Source organism: Hoplias malabaricus, chromosome 10, assembly GCF_029633855.1.
Source record: "Hoplias malabaricus isolate fHopMal1 chromosome 10, fHopMal1.hap1, whole genome shotgun sequence".
Lineage (NCBI taxonomy): Eukaryota > Metazoa > Chordata > Actinopteri > Characiformes > Erythrinidae > Hoplias > Hoplias malabaricus.
Genome location: NC_089809.1, coordinates 10,133,976 through 10,157,730, shown reverse-complemented (window position 1 = coordinate 10,157,730; position 23,755 = coordinate 10,133,976). Strand labels below are relative to the sequence as shown.

At 38.9% G+C, this 23,755-nt stretch overlaps 2 protein-coding genes across 2 annotated transcripts; both read left to right on the top strand.

The window, feature by feature from the left end:
* The first annotated feature begins 751 nt into the window (after positions 1-751).
* Positions 752-12,536, top strand: adnp2a (ADNP homeobox 2a). The gene is made up of 4 exons (XM_066682761.1): positions 752-952; positions 5,367-5,509; positions 5,613-5,705; positions 7,478-12,536. Exons 2-4 carry the CDS (start codon positions 5,402-5,404, stop codon positions 9,977-9,979), a joined length of 2,703 nt encoding a protein of 900 aa, XP_066538858.1. The 5' UTR covers positions 752-952; positions 5,367-5,401; the 3' UTR covers positions 9,980-12,536.
* A 3,416-nt stretch (positions 12,537-15,952) lies between these two features.
* On the top strand, positions 15,953-23,670 carry rbfa (ribosome binding factor A). Its single transcript, XM_066682762.1, has 7 exons — positions 15,953-16,274; positions 18,213-18,240; positions 20,180-20,350; positions 20,449-20,561; positions 20,648-20,732; positions 20,837-20,916; positions 22,195-23,670. Exons 1-7 carry the CDS (start codon positions 16,057-16,059, stop codon positions 22,556-22,558), a joined length of 1,059 nt encoding a protein of 352 aa, XP_066538859.1. The 5' UTR covers positions 15,953-16,056; the 3' UTR covers positions 22,559-23,670.
* Positions 23,671-23,755: the final 85 nt, after the last annotated feature.

The following is a 23,755-nucleotide window of genomic DNA, read 5'->3' as shown; positions in this document are numbered from 1 at the left end:
AAAAGGTATTGATGCAGCCACACAGCTCCAGGGTCTTGAGGTCCTGGGTTAGATCCACAGCTTGTGTTGTTCTTATGGTGCTTTTCCATTGCATATAATGTACTTGGCACGGTTCAACAGTTTTCATTCCTTGGTCCCTGGTCGCTTTTCAATTAGCACAGCCTCCCTTCAAAATGTAGCTGGTGACGTTGCAAATCCCTGTCTCTAATTGCAGATTTTAATTTTTTTGGGACTGAACACAGCTCTGCACCCTAGTTGAACAAACGGCCTATCCAGAGTGTGATTTCTTATTGCATTTTCTTTATGAAATAGCTAATGTGAAGCAAGCGTGCTGGTGCAGATTGGCTACTGCAGCACCATCTAGGGTTAGGGGACACATTGGATGTGTGTAAAAATGTAAAGCATGTTGTGTGTCTAGAAAGGTCTATATATTGTAAATATGAAGGTAGGCTAAGCATTGGCAGAGCTGCCATTCGAAGCCCAGTTTGACGGGCATTGCCTTAACAGCTAAAGTGGGCGGGGCTTACTCTGAAGTTTGCTAAGATTCAGCTGTCTACACCTGTTCTGACCACAGAGGGTGACCATGTGGGTCACAGGTAGGACAGTGTTGACCTACACCAAGGCCATCGACATAATACTAAAAATTTCCATTATTATTAAACCCCGCCCCCGGTAGCTCTCAATGGTAGATTCTCACTCGAACATGCAAATGAATGTCGTCACTTCCCTTCTTCCTGCCCGCCATGTTATCCAGCAGGACTATGGCGATGTTTCGCTGAAGTGCAGACAAAAGACAGACAGATATTCCGCTGCTGAGGGCTCAAAATAAAGCAAGAAACACCATAGCGCTAAGGCAAGGCTTCGTACTGGAAATGCTGCTTTACCTTTCCCCACTGACGGACAACAACGGAAAGAGCCGCTTCTGACCGCCTTCTGCCCGGGAGAGCTTAAGGTAGCTTTTTACCTCCAGAGAGCTGAAATAACTGACTAACAGGTTCCTGTTCTTTCATTTTTTAAAATTATTACAAACCCAGCAAAAACAATTATGGCTGAAATAAGCCTATTCTTCTTCGTCTGTACGGCTGAAAATGCCTTCTCATTCGATTGCTCTTTTTCTCGAATTTTCCATTCCACCTTAAATGGTGCAGCATTCACATTCTGGCGCCTCCGTTTAAGGTGGAAAGGAAAATTCGAGTAGGCACCCAATTTCAGCCTCGTTAATAGTCTCTTTAAAGCAGACTCCGCCATACACAAGCTCAGATGTGAGAATTTAGTGGAGTGCAAACGGTTTCGCCCTCCTATTTGTTTTAAATATTCAACGTCCAATGTTGACGCACAATTTTGTAGGGTTAACGCTATCTACTTGATTCATTTGTCATCACGTTCTGAAACAATTTAATCGGTGTCAGCTTCATCCAACTGACCCGTTCAAGCTTAAGAATGAAATGCAACAGCTGCAAGATTTAAGGTGGAACAGAAAATTCGAACAAGGTGCCAGATTCAGCAACATCTATTTTCATTGCCGCCTATTTAGCCAGTTGTTATTAATGACCTAAAAGCTATCATTTTAGCTCATGCTTCATTTTCCCAGTGATTGTTTTGCAGATTTTCTTTTTTTAATTAAAAACACATCCTCTCTCTACAGCGAAACACACTTCATTTTAGCATCTTCTGCAGAGCTTGTGTTTTGGCACAGTAAAGCATGTTGGAAAAAAACTGTATTGCCTCTTGTTTTTGTCATCCACACACAGAAAACTCATTAAAGAAAGAACAGTGTGTGTTATCTCTGGATTATATGTATTTATAATAAATTGGTAAAACTTTGAGAAGTGACATTTTTTATTATTTTTTTTTAATATAAAGATTTCTTGTTGTAGTTGAAATATCAGTCTATTGTTTGGGTGTAAACAATAGTTCAGAGTTTATATGATTTGATTGATTCATATTCAGTTTTCAATATTGAATAGATTTATATATTATAACCATAAAAGTAAATGTTCTTCAAAGCTGATTATATACCACACACATACTGGGCTATGGTATTCTTCAGTAGTATAGAAAATTTTTAATAGGCTTCAAAAATGTATCTTAATATGCCTTGCAAATAAATTATATGATTTTAGCATAAGAAATCAATAACATAAAGAAAGCAGAGTCATTTTGAGCTTTAGAGCGTGTCTGCAATAAGCCCCTGCCCCACTCCACCCACTTTACTCGTATTGGCTGCTGAGATTTGATAGACGTTGACAGTCGTTTCCCTAAAAATTGGCCAATGAGAATCTCAGAATAGACTGAGGGGTGTATCCATGGCTGGACAGAGTTAAAAAAAATTGGATTAATCACAGTCAGGGACTGCTGTGGTGAGAATATTGGAAACATGCATCTAATGCATTGTACTTACAATTAACGAACACGCTTCAGTACTGGAGATTAAGTTCATTCATTGATTTCTGGGCCATGGTTTGGTTTTTGTCAATTCATGGGTGGGGAAGCAATGTTAAGTTTGGTAATTAAACATAAATTTAATTTGCATATGCATGTAGAAAACAGTCTTTTAAAAAAGATTCAGGAATAACAATACATGTGTATTTGATAAGTAAAAGAGAAAATCACTGCCTAAAAGTAGAACAGTACCCTCATCTTTTTTTCTTTTATTGTCTCCTTGTGTAAAGTGACCTTGGGTATTAGAAATGCGCTATATAAATGTAACCTCATTTTTATGCAACCAACTCTGTAACCAACATTTGTCATGCCTCGGGGTTCCGATTTTGCCCTCAGCATGGGTAACACACATGAGAAAGTACCATTTTTGTGAGGTCATGTGTTGTGCTTTTTAGAGATGGCGATGATGTTTCTTTGAATATGTCAGCAAGACAGTGCCAGGGTTCATTCTCCATGTGCTAAAACACTGGATTCATTGACACTGTGTTTGACTGGCTTGCCAGCAGTCTAGATCATATTGTCTGGCGCATTATAAAGAAAAGAGTCAGACAACTGCAACCATGAACTGCTGAGCAGCTGACATCTTGTATCAAGGGAAAATATGCAAAAGTTCAACTTGAAAAATTGCAAAACCATTTTTTGTGGTCGATACATTGCCACAGACATACTGCGATAAATATTATTGCTAATAATTATTTCTATTTAAGTAGCGCATCCTCCAACTGATCAGAGCATTTAAAGAACATTAAGTAAAAACTGAAAAAAGGTTTTATGCATTAAATTGTACGTAAACAGGAAGATAATACATTTTTAAGACCATTCATATGGTATAATGATAATGTAATAGCATAACCATGCAATTACACCCCTTTTAAAAAGCAATGAACATTTAACAAAACCATTATTATTAAGAATATTCAGACACTGGAATGGGTTCAGATTTTTGATTTTATTAAATTTTACTAAAACATGACACTTCTAGAAACTGGGTTGTAGAAGCCTTTATAATGCACACATGTTATTGACAGGTAACAGGTTTGCTTCAGTTTTAAAAACCAATCACACAATGCTCTGAAAAACAAGACTAAGAAAGCCAAGTTTAGCTGGACTACCATTAGCCATGTAGCCCATTTCACAAAGATCTTTCTGGCATTTCAAAAACAGGAAAGCCCAAAATACATACCCTTATCATTGCAAGATCTGGAGTAGCTTTGGTACTTTATGTCAATGTCTTTGTTTACATGTGGTTTTTATGTGATTGTGTGTGTACAGAAAACATAATGGGTGGGACTAATAAATGCAGAAATGAAAAAAGGAGCACAAAATATTTTTCATAATATATAACACCGGCATCAGTGTTTTTCTGATCTGCATCAGGGTTTGTTTTATGTAAAAATAAATACTACATGATCTACCACCAAAGAACAAAATAAGACCAAGAACGTTTTGTTGATTTTAAGAATTACAATTACTTAATTAGATGTCCTGCTGACTTGTGAACAGCAGAGAAACGTAACCAGTACTGAGTCTCTGGCTAATGTGCATGGTGTCGCACGCCAAACATAGCTCCAGAAACACACACAATCGGAGCATGTTCATGTTTTATTTCCTATTATTTATTTTTATGGAACTTTTGTAAATAGCCCTGTCCAGCTCCACTGGGCGATCAAGCTGTATTTGAAGTTCTAGGCTCTTTATTGAATTACTGAATCTCGACACGCCCACGGACAAAGCCACGATTTATGCTGATTTATGCTTATACTTTTGTTCCATCTGCTAATCAATTTTTCTGCTTTGCGAACCAGTTTATGTTGGCGGGAACACACAGAATGGTTCCAAATGTAGTTCATGAATTGGAACCGTTCCGGACCTCGTTACCAGAAAAGTGCTATGTGAAATATGGCTGAACTAACAACACTGTATTAGTGCCACCTTGTGAAATATGCTAACAGCAGTAGGCGAAATAACGTTCCTACACGTGCATGTGTGTTTTGACGTTGGGCATCAGTCAGTCAGTAAGAGAAAATGCCTCTTCTAGGCTGGCCCAGTAGGCGGTCTAGCAAAAACATAAAATAAAGAAATAAACACTTGACATTATGAACAACATTTTCATTGTGCTCTTTCAGTAATGGGTTCAGTGTAACACCAGCATTTTATTGAAGGAATGCTTTGTGATGTCAAGCAAACAAATTCAGCAGGGGAATCATCAAACTGGTTTTAGTTAACAAAATAGCACAAACTTTGCACCATTAGTGCAGAAACTGACCAAACAGTACATTAACTTTGGGCTGTGGAGTGCATCCCAAACCACAAACTGTGAGAGAAAATAATCTGTTTTTTGTGGTCTGCCTAAGTTTGAAACATGGAATAAAATAATATTTGATTTTGAGAGATAGCAGACACTTTCAAATTGTCCCTCCTCCTTGTCTTAGTCTTTCCAATCAGTGTTGGAGCTGTGATTATTTGAGAGAACAAAGATAATCACAGCAAGCATGGAAAATATGTATACTGGTTTAATGTGGAAAAACAAGAACAGAGAAGAAGGACAACAATGTGAAAATTATTAAAAACCAGTGTTTCTTTTCCTCACTCCTCTCTCTTGGGCTCCTTGCAGTGACATCAGCTGTGGTTCATACTCATTTAAAGAACAGGTGCTGTAACAGGTCATTCTGAACAGGGCTGTTTAGACAGGGTAAGAATGGTACTGTAGTGTTTGATCCTAGTGATATTTTGATGAAAACATGTCAGACACATTAAGACCCCAGAGGTACAGTGTTAACTTCTTGTACCCCTTTTTCCACATGTTTTTAAAAGGGATAAATGGTGCAAAAATATGAACTATTCCAGCTAAGAGTACAAGGCAAAAATCAGTATTTATCCTGAGTGTGTTTTGATTCTAAAATCACTTTCTTTCCTGATTTTAGGGGTTGACCCTTTTGTCCCATCCAGGGCCAAGAAAATGTATCAAGTACCAGTGAAAGATGTGGCAAAACTCAGAAGATCAAGAAAACGAGTGAAAAGTATTCTGTGTGACATTGCATTGGCGGACTGTCAGGACCTAGTAGAGGTACGCAGTCCTGCATATTGATCTTTCATGCAGAAATCATGTGATTGTGTGTGAATACATAACACCACTCGGATTAATCAGTGTTTTTTTTTTTCTTCCACAGAAATACAAACCATTTGATGCAGGTGATGGATGTTTCAACAACACAGAATGGGTTGACTTCATAGATGGAAGTGTTGGCAAAAAGAGAAAAAAGGTAAAGTGATTCTATTCTGACGCAGCAATGCGTCTTTAGTATTCTTAATTCACTATTATGTAACTTATGTCACTGCTCCTCACAGTTTAATGTTATCTAGACAAGAATAAATAAATATCACAGTATAATATATGTAAATGTCAAATTTGAAAAAGATCTGAAATGAAAATTAAAGAATACTTTGGGATAATTTAGTTATTGGGCTAATCAGATATCTAGTGCTGATATCTTTATCTGACAAACCCTATTTATCTAGCAGTGCTCATAATTATTTTTGCAAGATGCAGAGCTGCTGCATGATAATTGAAACCCTGCAACAGCAGGATCTTCAGACGAGAGCAGAAGGAATGACCCTTTCAGATACTGCAAGACAATTTGGCCCTATAAAACCATGTTATCAAGAATGCTGAAGTTTTGCGGTGACAGTAATTCATTCATGTCCCCAAAAAATGCTGGTCATCTGTATAAGACAAATAGGCATAAGAGCAGGGTGAAACGGAGAGAATCTGGACAGACAGCTTACTCTGTAATAACCAAAAAAACTCATCAAATGTTAGACTAATCTCTGTTGTGTGTTTTGTGTGAACAGACAAGAGAACAGGTCCAAAGTTCTCTTTTGAAGAAGGTTTTTGAAAGTTTTTAAATTGATTGGGTCAGATGGGAGTCTGTTTCTTATTAAGAAAAGACTGAACCCAGAAGGTTGGGTTCCCACACAAGGATTAAGCCTAGTGCTGGACTACACATAATTGTGATTTTTAAAAATTTATTTATTTATTTATTTTCCTCAAATTTACAGGAGGATATAGTCTAGCACTAAGTTTAAAACTTTTCTGGGAAACAGCCCAAAAATGTTTGAAAGTTTCAATTAATTTTGGAGCAGGAAGGATTATGGTTTTGAGGGTGTTTCATTCATTCATTGCGGCATGAATGCTAATGTTTATTACACTTATGATAAACAAATGATTCTTGTCACACAAATGCCTCATCACATTGCACAACAGGTAAAGCACTTGCTTGAAGTTGTAAATATTAAAATCATGTTATGGCCACGTGTTGAGTCATGATTAAGAAACCCACTACAGTTAACGGACTGTGGGGAAGATTTGTGGTATGTAATCCGTCCAGGGCAGTGTAAGAATTGGGTGATGTCCCGCAAGCATAAATGTGATGAAGTCATGCTAAGCAAGGGCCCTTACTTTCCCTACTAACATTTGAAAATGGTAATCAAAAAGCTCCTTTGCTGCTACAGTGATTACTGTTCTGTAATTTTGAGTAAAGCTGTTTTTCAGAGTTTACGCATTTTGTAAATTTTTAATATTGTAATGCAGGATATTTTTAAATAATGACATACATTTCCTATGCACCCCCTCTATTCATTAATTCATTCATCCATTGTCTGTAACTGATTATGAAGTTTAGGGTCACAGGACACTACCTGTTGCACCCTTGTATTTATGTCAGAATAATTTTTATTTTGGATAAGAATTAGTTTTGAAATTTGAAAAAGTTGTGTTCTATACTCTTTTCAATCTCTACTGTACATATGCCAAAATTTTACCTTTCACAAAAGCTTTCTTATTTGAGAAAATATTGCTCTATAGATAGCATGTGTAGTTCAAAGTTTACTAAATTCCAGGTTTATTTCAAAATCAATATATTAGAATATTTCAATTACTGTATTACATTTGTAGTTAGTTTAAATGTGAACAAGAAGGAAATTGAGTCCTCACTTTTTTTTCTTCTTCTTCTTCATGTTCATTTTCCTTCTCTAGTGGCGATATCGCACTGAGGCACTGTGCTGTAACCTGTGTTGGTTTTCGACACGCTCCTTTTACACCTTCAGAAGTCATGTGCAGCGGTGCCATGAAGAGGAGATGGATCTCGCCTGCCTCTCTGCCTGCCCCAAATGTACTTTTATTAGTCGCCCTGATGTCACAGAGCAGCACATTAGATTTTTCCACAGTATGCCTCCAAAAATTGTATCCCCACCATCTGCCACCTCCAGCCAAATCATTGCTTCAAACCCCAGCCTGTCTGTCAATCGCCCATTAAAGACTATTCCTATAACAGCCACTGTTGGAGCCTCTGTCACAGCTTCTGATACAGATGAAGATAGGTATACATGCCTGAACTGTGGCTACCATGACTCTTTACTTTATGTGATGAAGAAACATGTTTTGGTTAACCACAATGCTACATTACTGAACCGCTACTTTGGCCACAAGATTGAAAATGCAAAGAAGGCCCTTGGTTCAACCAAAAAGGCCTTTATTACGGCCCCTAAATATTACTGCAAGGAGTGTAAGTTGCCTGCAGAGACTATAGAGCACCTCCTGTATCATATTTTGAGCTCAGAAAAGCATATTGATCTGCTTTGGCATATTATGCCATTCATCCGGGAAAAGGTGCCCAATCAAAAATTTGCCGACCAGCAGAAATTCCAAAACCTGGCACCCAAAGCAGTGCAGGCACCATTTATGGTCGCAAGACCCAATTTCCTACAGCAGGCCCAGGCAAAATCAAATGGCACCATGCTTCTTGCAGGGGCAGCCAACACAGCTGCCCTTTTGTGCCCTTCATCAAGACCATTATTTCTGTCTCCATCGTCTTCAGGTTTAGTACCTGGCACAAGCATGTCTACCCTACAGGGTACCCAGCATCAGCAGTCTACAGTTGTTAACTCTCTGAATATGGTGGTTCCAAGCATGTCTAAGAGCACCGCAAATCGGGTACCTGTGAACATGACTATACCCAACCTCTCACAAGCTCAAGCAGCACAGCAAATGCTTCTGCCACCAGGGGTTCAGGTCAACGTTCCAGGGAAAATAGGAGCGCGCCCGCCAATGATGGTGACTCCTAGACTACAGGTTAATCAGCCTTCTCCCAGATCATCTGTTATGGCTTCTCAGTCAGTCAGGCTCGTTCCAACGGGCAACAAAGTGAATGGTGTCCCAACATACACTCTGGCACCAGTTCAAGTTCCACCAGTCCAGCAGAGGACTGGTCAGCAAGTCAAAAACACACCATTGGTTCTGAGTGAAAATGGACTTCCAGCTGGCAGTCCTTCTGAGGCAGTTTCACCTAACACGTCAGCCAAGGCAGCAACTTCAAGCCAAAAGCAGGCCATGCGCAAATTGATTAAACCCAACGAGTTGGCTGTCCTCGCTCCGTTTCTCAAGATTCAGAGCAACCATACTGTCAAATGCTTGAGGTGCAATGTATTGCTGACCGAACAGTGGATTTTTCAGCATTTGTTGCATGGTTTGAAGTGCCTGTTCTGTCCCTTGATGTTTTACTCCTTCAAGCAGATAATGGAACACACTAACAGAGACCACAGCTTGAAAATGAAGAAGAACAGAGACTTCATTAAAGAGCAGTTCAAACTTAACTGTGATGATGAAGGAAATCTTGTGTTTTCCACATTTAACTTGAACACGGATGTCCCCAAAGACCTGCTGGACAACCGAGAGCTCAACCTTATACTGATCACTAGTACACAAGAGAAGATCTACATAAAGATGTATCCACACTCTGCAAAGGCTGTATACCCACCCACACAGAAGAGCACGCCCACTGACTGTCCATTTTGCAAGGTGAAACTCCGGAGCTCCGAGGACTACGAGGGACATTTGAAGGCAGTGCACCACATTGTGCCCACAATTCATGCCATATTGAAGTCTCCTGCCTTCAAGTGCATCTATTGTTTTGGGGTGTATTCTGAAAAGTCGACCCCCAAGACCATTTCCATTCACGTACAACGCTGTCGGTGTGCACCGAAGAATGTCAAGGAACTTGAGAGGCAGCTGAATCCAGACCCAAATGTCTACCTGAATGGAAGTCTTCAGAATTCCATCCAACAGAAAGGGATTTCACAGCTACAGAAGGGAGATAGTGGCAAGCCAAAGACTGGGAGTTCTACCGAGAAAAATGTCAAGGGGAGCAACATGTCTCTTGCCTCAGTTAAACTTGAGCTGGACCCAACAGGATTTGACAAGCGATCTTTTGACGAAAGGAAAGAGTTCCTCACAAATTACTTTCACCTTAAGCCCTATCCGTCAAGAATTGAGACACAAGTCCTTGCTAAACGTTTGTGGTTAAACAAGGCTGACGTACTCTTTCATTTCAGTGCCAGGCGTACAAGGTGTATGAAAGCAATCCAAAAAAAGAAGACGGCGGTACTTCTTGGCTTTAACATGATTGAGGTGAATAACTTGAAACATGACCTTCTCATTCCAGAGGTGGCTCCTGTTTTCAAATCTGAGGACAAATCATAATGAGATTTATACTGTATTTCTGTAAGTTTGTTCAAACTGTAAACCCTTTTCAAGTCAAAATTACCTATATTGGAGTCTCAAACTCAAGTTTGTTTGAAGAGAGTTCATATACCATTTGTTCTCCATGTTCCAGCTCATCCAGTTGAAGCCAGAAAGACCTTCATAATTACCTGGAGTATATTATAGTTGGGAAATCAAAACTCTAGGCGGGACATCTGAAATGGGAAATGACCCCGCCCCTGATTTACATGTTGACAAATATTCCTGAGTCTCTGTGTTTGTCTCATTGAGAGTATCCAAGAAATTAGAGAGAAGTTATTGTTTGGACACCTTTTATGATATTACTTAATATCAAGCCAGTTTGTAAATAGTTTGCACCTCTATGATGTTAAAGTAATTTTTTACATAGCTAGCTATTCCTTCAAAAAAAAAAAACCTACTGTGGATTTTTTTTTTCCCTTTTGTACATTTTTATGTCAGTTGAATTAATGGGGGACTTGTATGTATTCATTTTTGCAAGTCTGCGGTGAAATAGTTATATATGAAAGTAAAGTTTACTTTTTAGTACCTTTGAGTCAAGTGTACGGAGCTGTATACTAATAGGCAAATTTGTTTTGATTTTAATACCATTAATGTTCTATTGAAATGATAAAATCTTTGGGATTTTTTTTTTGTTTCCCATTTTTGAATACATATTGTGTGATGGTTCTTACAATTGAGTACGTTGAGGACCATCTGTTAAATGCGATGAAGTGGGTAGGGCACATCTTAAAATTCTTGAAATAATCAAATTGAAGAGTATTGTAAACATTACATAATGTATTTTTTATTTCATATGAAACATTATTTATCTACTAAAGTGGTTCACTTAAATGCTTTTGGTTGCATTGTGATGAATAATTACATACTTAGACAGTTAATAATTGTGAGACAATTACAATTTGCTTTCGATGGCATCAATCCAATACCCAGTAAAAACTTGCATCTGTTGAGGAATAAATCAGATTTAACCCGAAATATCCCGGAGTGGCTTGTAGCACAATATTAATGTTTCATATGTAGTGTAATGTTAATAAAAGAGCAACTTGCTAGCCAAGTATCATACAATAATTACTTTTTATTTATTTATTTTAAGTAGTTTAATTGTGTGTTGCAGTTTATCTTGCTTTTGTTTCCCGTCATTATTATTTATGGGTTTTTTTTTATGCAGGTTAGTGTTTGAGAGATTCGACTGTGGTATTCAAAACATACCTTAAAAGCCATACATACACTGATCAACCATAAGATTATGACCACCTCTTTGTTTTTACATATATTGTCCATTTCTCTCTGCTCCATTGACACTACAGGGGGACTTATTGCTCTTTAATTTCTGAAATCCATCTTTTTGTCTGCATACTATTTTTACCTCCTTTTCACCCTGTTCTTCAATGGTCAGGAACCCCACAGGACGACCACAGAGCAGGTATGATTTGGGTGGTGGATCATTCTCAGCACTGCAATGACACTGATGGGCTGGTGATGTGTGTTGTGCTGTTTTGTGTGAATCAGATGCTTAAGTGCTGCTGGAATTTTCAAACACTGCCCACTCATTGTCCACTCTAGTAAACCCACCTATTTTGTTGGTCCACCGTGTAGATGTAAAGACAATAGCTCATCTATTGCGGTACAGTTTCTGTTGGTCTTCCTTCATTAGTGGTCACTGGAAGCTTTTGGCTGGATTTTTTTGGCTAGTAGACTTTTCTCAGTCCAGCAGTGACACTGAGGGGTTAAAAAAAAAAACTCCAGCAGCCCTGCTGTGTCTGATCCCCTTGGACCAGCACAGCACTCTAACACACCGTCACCATTTCAGTGTCACTACAGCATGGAGAATGATCCACCACCCAAATCATACCTGCCCTGTGGGGGTCCTGTCCACTGAAGAAGAGGCTGAAAGCGGACAAACAAAGTAACAACAGGTGGACTACTTTCTGGAATTGAAGAACTACAGAGTGTTAGTCAGTGGTCAGTGATGCAGAGATAATGGACACAAGTGTAGAAAAAGGAGGTGGTTGTAATGTTACAGTTTGATCAGTATAATCTGCAGTTTTGCCCCACCCTCTATTTTTTTTTAATTTTTTTTTTTATATCTAACAGAGAATACATATCCAAATGTTTGTACACCCTCTTAGATGTTGAATTCAGCCAGACCTCATTTCTAGAAAGTTGGTTTTCACTAGACAACTTGATTTGTATTTTTGTGGGTTATAATCATATTTTGAATTTGATGCCTGCAAAAAACACAGTTTCGACAGGGGTTTGTTTACACCTTACATCACCATACGTTTATTTCTACATTTGAATCATTTGGAATACTAATTGTTGCCATTTTGCAAGTGTATTTGTTGCCCATTCTTGCTTGATAAAATCTTCAGCTGCCCAACATGGGTTCGTGGATGCTGTTGTCTGTTTCTTCACTTCACGTCATGCCATAGGAGAGAGCAGTCAAGAACAGGCACCCTATACAGGTGTAAAATTAGAATATGGTGAAAAAGATTTATTTCAGTAATTCCATTCAAAAAGTGAAACTTGTATATTATACTCATTCATCACACACAGAATTTAATTTGATGATTATAACAGACAACCAATGATTTTATGACCAGTGCTTGTAAATACTGGGCTGTTGTAGCAGCATCTTGCAGGAATAACAACAGGCTACCCAGGAAAATGTGACCTTGATGGCATAATGTCTCTCTAAAATCCTAATATAAGTCTCCAGATCAATTGTACTTTATCACGTGCAAGTCACCCATTCAATGAGAGAAGTTGGGTTTGGCACCTACGGTTGATAACAGTCTGGATGGTCCCTTGTGTCCTTAGCACTGATAATTGATGTCTGTTCTTGAAATGCAGCTGGCCAGAGCACACAGGTTTCCGATGTCTTTTAGACCATCTGAGTTGAGCTTGAGGCCGGAGAACCCAGCCGTTTCTCTGCAAACAACAGATGTATGCCATTCTCGTTGTGTATCAGTTTAAGGTTGCATTTCTTGATGCAGCAGCGGACTGTGTTAAATGCAGTGATTTTCAGATGGCCTCCTAAGCCACTGTGACTACATTTGTCACAGTAGCAAGGTGGATTCTCATGTAATGAATTCACATATTCAGCAGTTGTTTTGGATTTACCTGTATTCCCTCAGTCATTTCAAGATATGGACATCTAGATTTATTTATATATATATATATATATATATATATAAAAATTATAACTTCAAACTGTTAAAACAATGCAACACATGACCCATCTTTGGCTTCTCCCTTTTATATATTTCTTTAATTCTAGTTTTGTTGTTTTGACTATTTGAATTTTTTAAAGTGTAACCTAAAGATTCTATAAAAATTTAACTCCTATTTTGCATTGTCCCTAATGTTTTATTTTGCATGCATTGTTATATATATCGTTAAAAGTCACAACCAATATGGTCACCTAGAAAATCTGAAATCATTTCTTTGTACACCTATCAGTTAAATAAGAGTTTCAAGGGAATTTAAAATAAACAATTCTTGATTTTATTACATTTTACCAAAAAAAAAGTCCTTCAGAAACAGGGTTTATACTATGATAATAGGCTCTTAATGTAACCTTGCCCTATTCCAGTTGTTGGCTAGAGGTGTATCAGGCCCCCAGCTTTGGGTGTAGAGTGTATACTCTTGTGGGATGGAACTCCATCTCTTTGTTTTGGGATGAGTTATTTGTGGTCCAGAAAAATCCAACATGAATAACTAATCTACTGATCCATACAAGAATGTTCCAACATCAAGTGCAAAAAAAAAACCTTAGTAGAGTTGTGCCTATCAGAAAAATAAGTTTGTCAGAGAATCTACACAATTTTTACATTTTTTTCCCCCTTTCACCTTGCAAAAGTACCTCAAGATATTTATATTTTGTTAAGTCATTAAAATGTTAGGGTGAGTCTAAGAAGGTTAAGGTTACATGCTGAAATAGAAAGCTCAGCATGCTTGGAGGAGAACATTCATTCACAGTCTAATACTGCTTATCCAGTTCAGGGTTGCAGTGCGTCCGGAGCCTACCCAGAATCACTGGGCACAAGGCGGGATCGCACCCTAGAGGGGTGCCAGTCCTTTACAGTGCGACACATTCACTCACACACACACACCTACGGACACTTTTGAGTCGCCAGTCCACCTACCAACGTGTGTTTATGAACTGTGGGAGGAAACCCACGCAGACACAGGGAGAACACACCAAACAGTTACCCACAGCTTGAACCGGGACTTGAACCCACAACTGCTGCGCCACCGTGCCACCATCCAGGTGGAGAACGCTAACAGCAAATTTTACCAGCTAGCATCAATTTGAAATTACGAAGATGGAAGAGAGTCATCTTAGGCACCCAAAAAGTGCAAGTTTGTCTCCAAAAATAAATGGCTATCTCCGGATGATGGGGTGAGTGAAGAAACACAGACTTACAAGAAAATATGTGGCAATATTTCTATTATAAAGTTAGTTGGAAAAACGTGCCAGGTAGTCAGTATGTGCAGGTTCCACAAATACAGACTTATTTTTTTTTTTTAATAAATATCCCATTTGCCTTGTCTTTCATTTACTCCTAAATCTCATTCAAATGACCCAAGTTGTACACATCTGCTGAGTACACCTGTCTGTCTAGTTGACTTTTGACTTGTGGCAGAGTCTGGAGGATTCCTTAGCTCTTTTAAAGGAACTGTATATAGTATTAATACATTAAATCTACAGCTTCAAAATAAGCTTCACTGTGATATTTCACTGACCTGTAATGGGGAGGGCAGAGCTTCTGTTGCTGCTACTCCAGGCTCAGTACAGCAGAAACTGCACTATTGTAGGAACACCCCTCCTTGTTTCTAAACTCACTGTCAATTCTATCAGCTCCACTGACCAGACAGGAGCATACTAGTTCTACAATTACTCACTAGTGTCCATGTGTTGCTTTGCATACCTGGTTAACCCCCTTTCACCCTGTTCTTTAAATGATCAGGACCAATATGTAGCAGATATGATTTGGGTGGTGGACTGTTCTTGGCTCTGCAATGACACTGACGCAGTGGTAGTGTTTTATTGTATGTTGTGCTGGTAGGTGTGGATCAGACACAGCAGTGCTCCTGGAGTTTTTAAATCCCTCGGTCTCACTTCTGGACTGAGAAAAGACCACTAATCAAAAATATCCAACCAACAGTGTCCTGTGGGCAGTGTCCAGTGAACACTAATTAAGGACTAGGACACCCAACACAAACTGTGCAGCAACAGATGAGCCACTGTCTCTGATTTTACATCTACACAGTGGACCAACAAGGTATGTGAGCCTAACATTAGACAGTGAGTTGACATAGTTTTGAATAACTCCAGCAGCACTGATGCGTCTGATCCACTCATACCAAAACAAGACAGCTTTATTTATAAAGCACATTTAAAAGACAGCAAATGTTGACCAAATTGCTTCACAATAGAAAAGAAAATCAAGATAATGTTAAAGGTGTAACACACACTAACCACCACATCTCTATAACTGCAGCACTCCATAGAGGAACAGGGTGTAAGGAGGGAAACAGAGTGAATAGTAACAGTTCTTTATGGAACTACACTGGCCTTCTGTGTGGTCAGTGGAGCTGAGAGAGTGGAACGTCAATGTAGAAACGTAGGTGATCATAATGTGATGGCTTATCGGAGTATGGTGCGTTTATTAACTATTTTTAAAGTCTTTACAAAATAGCCAGTGTCCGATAACTCTTGTTTTTAACTATACATTTCTAATTGTATAATCTTCACGTAAAATGTGTTGAAAGTGCGGTTCCAAATGTAACGATGAATTTTACAATGACCCTTATCTGGCATCGCTTACTTCTCCCTTGCTGTACTGATTAGAGTGGGCCTGTCCTAAATGTGGCTCTAAGTTAGGCTTAGTGCACACTTCAGCGACGTTTAAAAACATGCCCCTGAAATAGTGCTTGGTTCAAAACACGGAGATTTGGGACGCGGCCGTCGTGTGTCTGTATCCCCTCGCAGTTAGACAGCGGCTAGCGTGTTCACACAGATTATAACAATGTTGGCTCTTAACGGTCATTACTGGACTTGTAAATGTTTACTGTCTCGAAGTGTTAGCGGGTTTGTGTCAACATTATGTAAAGTAAACCTGCAGACACCACTAAACCAAAAGGCGAGAAAGTCTGCGGAAATGTCGGTTAAACTCGGAGCAGCGAATATCCACAGCTCCGCGCTTCTTAACCGGGATTTACTGATGAAGATGATCAACAAAAAGAAGTAAGTTTGGACGTTAATAAAAGCTAATGAAGTGTTTTAAAATGTGCTGAGCACTAAACTGCTATATTCTGAGCATTTCACCATTGAAGAGCGGCATGAGATGGGAATAAGAAAGTATGCAGAGAAACAGATGGACTACAGTCTGTAATTATAAAGTGCTCCTGTATGTAGTATGGAGTGTAGTGTGTTCCTGATCCAGTGATCGTTCAAGGTACATCTCACCTTCTTACAGATGGCACCGTAAGGAAATAACCTGCTTTGTTCAGTTCAACCATCAGTGGACTTAATGTTTTTGGTTGTTCTGTGTTATTATTAGGAAGTCGTAATAATGAGAATAAATGCTCTAATGAATTTAATTAATACCGAAACCTAATTATCATGAGCTCCTAAGTCATGTGAGATGCAGAGTTTATTCATTCATTCAATCATTGTCTGTAAGCTCTTATCCAGTTCAGGGTCGGGGTGGGTCCGGCGCCTACCCAGAATCACTGGGCACAAGGCAGGAACAAACCATGGAGGGGGTGCCAGTCCTTCAGAGGGCGACACGCACACACTTACGGACACTTTTGAGTCGCCAATACACTTACCAACATGTGTTTTTGGACCGTGGGAGGAAACAGGAGCACCCATAGGAAACCCACACGGACACGGGGAGAACACACCACAGTCCTCACAGACAGTCACCCGGAGGAAACCCACGCAGACACGGGGAGAACACACTAGTGATGGGAATTTCGGCTCTTTTTGGGGAGCCGGCTCTTTTGGCTCGGCTCTACATAAAGAGCCAGCTCTTTCGGCTCCTAAATGGCTCTTTGTTTTACCACTTTTCCACTGGTACAGAACAATATTATCTACATTTTACATGACTATATGGACAAAACATTATTGTTCAATATTAAAAATAATAAATAGTGTTGCAATGGCCAATTGTTTTATGGCTGTCTTGTAAGAACTCACTGATTGCACTCACACATTCAATTGTATAAATAACTAGATTTTTATTTAAACACCTTAATAAAAAACACCTTGTTGTTCTCTGATTGGTTGAATGACAAGCCTTAGAAAAAAAATGGCTCGGTCTTAGACGGGAACCAGCTCTCATCGTTCACTTACAAGAGCCGGCTCTTTGAACCGGTTCGTTCGCAACCAACACATCACTAGAACACACTACATTCTTCACAGACAATCACCTGGAGGAAACCCACACAGACACAGGGAGAACACACCACACTCCTCACAGACAGTCGCCCGGAGGAAACCCACATGGTGGACACGGGGAGAACACATCAAACACCTCACAGACAGTCACCCGGAGCGGGACTCAAACCCACAACCTCCAGGATCCTGGAGCTGTGTGACTGCAAAACTACCTGCTGCGCCACCGTGCCCAAGATGCTGAGTTATTATCATTAACTGCAAGGTGATCATTGTAATTGAAGGCAGCACAGTGGCACAATACAGTATTTTTCCCACAGCTCCCTCATCCTGGGGCGGTGGATTCAAACCCCACCTCAGGTCACTGTTTGTGAGGGGTTTCGTGTGTTCTTCTTGTCTCCCTGGGGGCTCAGGTTTTCTTTCACAGTTCAAAAACATATGCTGGTAGATGGACAGGCTCTGTAAAATTGCCTATAATTGTGAATGACTATGTGTGTGTGTGTGTGATGGATAAATGATTATGGTTAGGCATTGTCCCCAGCATGACCCTGAACAGGTTACAATGGCTGATGAGAATATGAATAATGGATGTAATACAATCACAATTTTGAAATATCAAGACATAATAATGAGGCAGTAAGCCATTATGAGAGACCTAATTATTATGACATACTAAGTCTATACTAATAAAATTAAACGCTGCCATTATTATGAGATGTTAAGTCATAATTAAAAGAAAAGAGTGAAATTTTAACTGTCTTTCACCCTGATTTCTTTAAACAGGAAGAAGAGGTGGTATGAAAGTGTCCAGGTAAGAGCCACTATGAAGAAAACCTGCTCATCCAAAGAATGGGTTCCTGATTTTTACATTTACTGATTAAAGGGGAAATTCTTCTTATTTTCAAATTTTCTGCCTAATTTAATCTTTTGGATGTAAACAGTTATACGGAGAGGGTTTGATGTGAAACAAACATTGTCAGAGATATTTTCAGTCATTTACGGACATGTTTAGTGGGTGGATTCTTACATCTGAAAGCTACATCAGAGAAAGCTTTTCCACAAAAGAGTTACTTGGTGTGATGCCTTTATATGATTTGGCTGGATTTTCACAAATGTCTTTCTTCAGATTTTGCAGTATTTTGCCATCATTAGCATTTCATATAAATACCCAGAAGACATGTGTATAGTACATATGAGTTGGTAGTTATTGTTTTGATATACCATTTGCATTAAGGTGGAAAAGATACAAATGATATAAATTAAAACAGTATATTTTTTTTATTTTGTACAATACAAAAATGTGTTTTAAAGCATTGTGTGGTGTATTATTGTGCTTAAAAATTCAAGCATTCTTCTGCTTTTTTGTCATTTTATAGTCACTGTTGTGTAGTATTATAAACGACAATTGTCATTTTATAACAAAAATGATCTAAAAATTATTTTAACTTCACTGCAGCAGTTATGAGTTCCATCAAAGAAAAAGCACAGCAAAATGATTTATTTGTTCTGTTCTTGGGTTAATTTTGTATCCAAATGTATGTGCAAGTTTGGATTAGGTGATGCAAACATGGTTATTTGATTTTACTGTTTGTGAAATTAGCATATTGCTACTTAATTTTGGTTATTTTTTTCTGAATAAAATGACAGTTGTCATTTTTATTACTACACTGAGGCCAGATATGGTGCTGTACCCTGAAAGTAAAAAGATTTATTTCATAGAATTAATAGTTCCATTTTAGGATGCAGTAGACAAAGCATTCTATCAGCTTGTAAGGTTAGTTTGTCACAGGGGAGGTATACATGGAGACATGATCAGGTGCTAAAGGTTTTAGCATGTTTTTTGGACAGCAGACACTTAGAGGTAAACATGAGATTAGAAATTGCTGGTGGACGTAGGTAAAAAAAAACAAAAACCCAGCAGGTCCCAGAGTGCATTGCATTAACTACACTGAGGCCAGATATGTGGGTGGCAGGCACATGTAAAACCGGTGGAGATAGGTGTGAGGGGATTTGTAGCCAAGTCTGCCACATCCCTGCTTGTGCAGTTCGGCATCAGGGGCCGGAAACTAAAGACAGCTGTGAAGGAGTTAACAGAAAGGTTTAGTCAGTGGTTGTGGATAAGGAGAACACAGACTAGTTGGGAAAATGCACCGTAGAGGTGCTGTTGTTGTGGTTGGTGTTGGTGATGTAGCACGTAAAGTTCACATGGAACTGGTGGCACTGAGCATGCATTAACGGTGCCAGTGGGGCTAAGTACAGCCATAGTCACCAGGGAGGCCAGTGTGGATTTATGGTTGTTGATACTTAAGGGTAAGGTAGGACTGTAAAGCTGGCTTGGAGGGGGGTGTGTTTGGGACACCAGAGTTCACTGCTGAGACTTCTGGAGGTGTCATGGGCTTAACTCAGTGAAACACCGACGCGGGCAGGTGCCTACCTGATGACCCCTGTGAAGAGCTAGTGATGCAGTGGGTGGTCTGGGTACTCATGTGATGGGCTCAATGATTAACCATATTCGTTAAGGGCAGCTGGTTGCTGATCAGATCATAAACGGACACAGCAACCTTAGGATGTAGCTGTAGGATTGGAACAATTGAAATTATAGTGGCTGCCAGTAGGAAGAGAGTGGGGTGCTTTAAAACATATTTGCACACCTAATAAATTAATTCCATTACATTTTCAGTTGCTAATACATTTAAAACTGAACATAGCTAACCAGTCCAGTAATTGTGTCTTATATTATGTCTTTTCAGCCTTTACCCACTGCTCAGTCTGGCTTTTTGACCCCAGTCAAGAAAAAGAAACAGGAAGTCAGTCAGCGAGTGCGAACACTGAACATTATCGTCTATAAAGCAGTTTCAGACCTGCTGGCTTCTCCCGAGGTCAACCCAGATATCCTCAGTTACAGTGTGGAAATTACTCAAGTAAGACACAGATTAGCTTTGTTATTTATTTATTTATTTTTATTGGGATTGACTTCTGAATATAACCTGGACCACACTTTTCTGTTTCTCTATGCAAGGTTTTGTTTACAGCAGATTTAACTTATTGTCGAATCTACTGGAAGACGACTTGTTCAGCTGACAGAGACAGCAAAATTCAGCAGCTTCTGGACAAATGTGCCCCTCGTATAAGGTGTTATTATATATTAACAACTATTAATTAAATTCTTGTCTGTTGTCAAGAGGGAACTAACTCGAACTGTTGTTTGGACATTTCAGATATCTTCTCATGTCACTACAGATCCTGAGCAACGTCCCTCCTTTAGTTTTTGTCAGAGATAAAAAATATGCTGCTCTGCAAGAGGTAGCTACATTTATGTGTAATATATTTGGCAGCTTAGTACAACACATTAATATTAGGAATGGCCTCTAAAACATTTTAGTTCTGTTATATTTTCTTGGTTTCAGGTTGAAAAACTTTTGGAGATTGCAGATTATGGCCAGAGAGAAGATTCAGCAAATCTACATCATGATGGAAATGAGACTGAGTAAGAATTCAGTGTTTGACATAACTGTGTCACATTTGCAGCTGAAACTGTGTGGAATGCATTTTTGTGCAGCAGCTCTGCATGGCAGAAAGGTGCACCACCACTTTTATGCCAGTATACAAGTTGAGAGTTTTCTCTGTCTCTGTACACTTCTATAAAAAGGCAGATTTCACACCAAACACATCTGAACGATTTTGGAAGTTTGAAAATATTTAGGTGGCAATCTTTGTTAAAACACTGCAAACATTGGAACCAGATTCCAAGCTGATACGTATGCCGATTAGCATTGGAATTATATATAACACACAGACATTTACAGTACTCTGCAAGTCTTGGACACCGAAGGTAAAATTAATATTAATAATTAAATTAATTATAATAATTAATCATAATTTTTTCTTCTCAATAAGTGTGGTGATAAAATTATATAAGTAGAATAAAATAAAACATAAATGCATTAAAGGGTGGCACGGTGGCGCAGCAGGTAGTGTCACAGTCACACAGCTCCAGGGACCTGGAGGTTGTGGGTTCGATTCCCGCTCCGGGTGACTGTCTGTGAGGAGTGTGGTGTGTTTTCCCCGTGTCCACGTGGGTTTCCTCTGGGTGCTCCGGTTTCCTCCCACAGTCCAAAAACATACGTTGGTAGGTGGATTGGTGACTCAAAAGTGTCTGTAGGTGTGAGTGAATGTGTGTGTGTTGCCCTGTGAAGGACTGGCGCCCCCTCCAGGGTGCATTCCTGCCTTGCACCCAATGATTCCAGGTAGGCTCTGGACCCACCGCGACCCTGAACTGGATAAGCGGTTCCAGATAATGAATGAAGAAATACATTAAAAAGCTTTTTAATCCCTAAAATGCAGTAGATGGGTTGTGAGCGAGTGAGAAGAAAAGTTTGTTTTCCGCTTGATTGTGTGATTTGTTAAATATAAACAGCACAGTTGATTCTAACGTAATGGAATATTTATTTAATATTTAAACTTGGATTGGATGAGAAAAAAATATCTAAAAAAATAGATTGCCATGACGGGAGATTCGGAAAGGGTTAAACAAACACATTTACATCCAGAATATCACTACTTATTTGACTAATTTTTTTTTTTGAGCGAATAAATTCTTGCTGCTAAAAATAAGAAAAACCACTCAATAAATCTCATTTCTCAGGTGCCTAACATTTTGCACAGAACTGTATGTTGCCAAGTGTGAATAAAAATGTGGCATTAAATACAATTATTTAGATATGAGACACAGGAAATGAAAAGCGACTTGTTTCTTTTCTCACAGGTTCCAATCTGTAGAAGCTCTGGACAAGAAGAAACCTTTATGGTTTGATATTGATCACGATGCTCTTCACAAACAGATTAAGGACTATAAAGAATGTTCGAGAGACACTCAGTCAGCCAGCACCAGCTCTGCAGGACTAACTCAAGATCAGCTGGACATGTTAGCAGAGATCCGCAAGCAGAAGCTCGTCGAGAAAAAGAAAAGGAAATCGAAGAGATTGAAGGATTATGATATTTCCCCAAAAGCGTTTCTGCTCTCAAGGCAGCTTCAGAACGAGCAGCAGGAGGAGGACGATAGCAAGGAACATGGTTTCGAGGACAGTCAGGTTTTAGAACAGATGCCAGATTACAACAGAAAGCCCTAGAAAAATGTAGCTACATGTGATTTGAATTTCATTTCAACATTTGACTACATGTTCCTCCCTGCACTGTTCTGATTTCTGAAAAAGGAAGTGCGTATATAGAAATCTCTGTTTTGGAAACCTCAGCATATCACAGATTAATTATTGGGCCTTCTTTATTTCTAAGAATCTAAATTAACACTTATTTGACACAGTAAATAAAGAATGCATGGTTCTCCAGCATGTTCAAATAGTCATATTACACACCCTTTTAAAAAATCACTTAGTAACACTCCCCTTTTTCATTCTTGATTTAAGGATTTTCTCCTTCCTTGCAAAACAAATCTAGTTCTGTGATGTTTTAGGCTGAGGAATGCACAGCCCGTTTAAGATCTACCCCCTGGTTTTCAGTGATTACATTAGGGGACTGTGAAGATTTGCATATCTGTAAGTAATTGGCATTGTGGATTTGAGGTGTTATTTGGCTCTTTGTTGTGTTATAGTGAACACAGTTTACTGTCACACACAAGACAATATTCACAATTGTAACTAAAAAAAAAACTGTTTATAAAAATTCAGAGGATTTTTCCTTACCATTTGCTTGCTCTGCAGTCTGTTTGCGGATTAGAACGTGTCTGATGTTTTTACGAAGTCCTAGTGTCAGTACACGTATATATTTATTAAAAATAAATAAATAAAAAAGGTCTCGGCCTGGTACATTAGGCTTTCTCTCTCTGCTCATGACAGGGAAACTGCATCTGGAGATGTTTAGTCGACTTCTAAACATTGAAAAACCATGAAAACATGCCATGCATGGGTAATACTGACTTATTTTTGTTGTTTCAGATTACTTAAGGTGGAAATGACTCCAAATTCAGGATACCTGCATGAAAGTAAACAGACTAAAAAACTAAACAACTCAAGTTACAAATGAGATTCTGTGGTAATTGAAACAGTGAATAAAAACTTTGCCAATGTACAGTTGTTTTCACCCTCAAACATACAGTTCCACCTTAAAAGACGCAGTGTTTCTTAATGTAAACAAACCAGAGAGAACAGCAGTTCCCCAGAATCGTCAGCATTGCCTTTAAATGCCATTATGTGCCTCATTAGCCATTTGTGCATCAACTTTAATTTTTATATTTTTAAATTAAACTTTAATAATTCGCTACAAAAATGTGTCACTATTTCCTTCATATGCCAAAAACATTTAATGAGTCA

Bases quoted from the DNA above. Each gene is read 5' to 3' on its own strand.
- adnp2a (XM_066682761.1), top strand. From the start codon at position 5,402: ATGTATCAAGTACCAGTGAAAGATGTGGCAAAACTCAGAAGATCAAGA. The intron at 5,510-5,612 runs GTACGCAGTCCT...TTTCTTCCACAG, and splicing joins ACTGTCAGGACCTAGTAGAG to AAATACAAACCATTTGATGC. The intron at 5,706-7,477 runs GTAAAGTGATTC...TTCCTTCTCTAG, and splicing joins TTGGCAAAAAGAGAAAAAAG to TGGCGATATCGCACTGAGGC.
- rbfa (XM_066682762.1), top strand. From the start codon at position 16,057: ATGTTGGCTCTTAACGGTCATTACTGGACTTGTAAATGTTTACTGTCT. The intron at 18,241-20,179 runs GTAAGAGCCACT...ATGTCTTTTCAG, and splicing joins GGTGGTATGAAAGTGTCCAG to CCTTTACCCACTGCTCAGTC. The intron at 20,351-20,448 runs GTAAGACACAGA...TCTCTATGCAAG, and splicing joins ACAGTGTGGAAATTACTCAA to GTTTTGTTTACAGCAGATTT.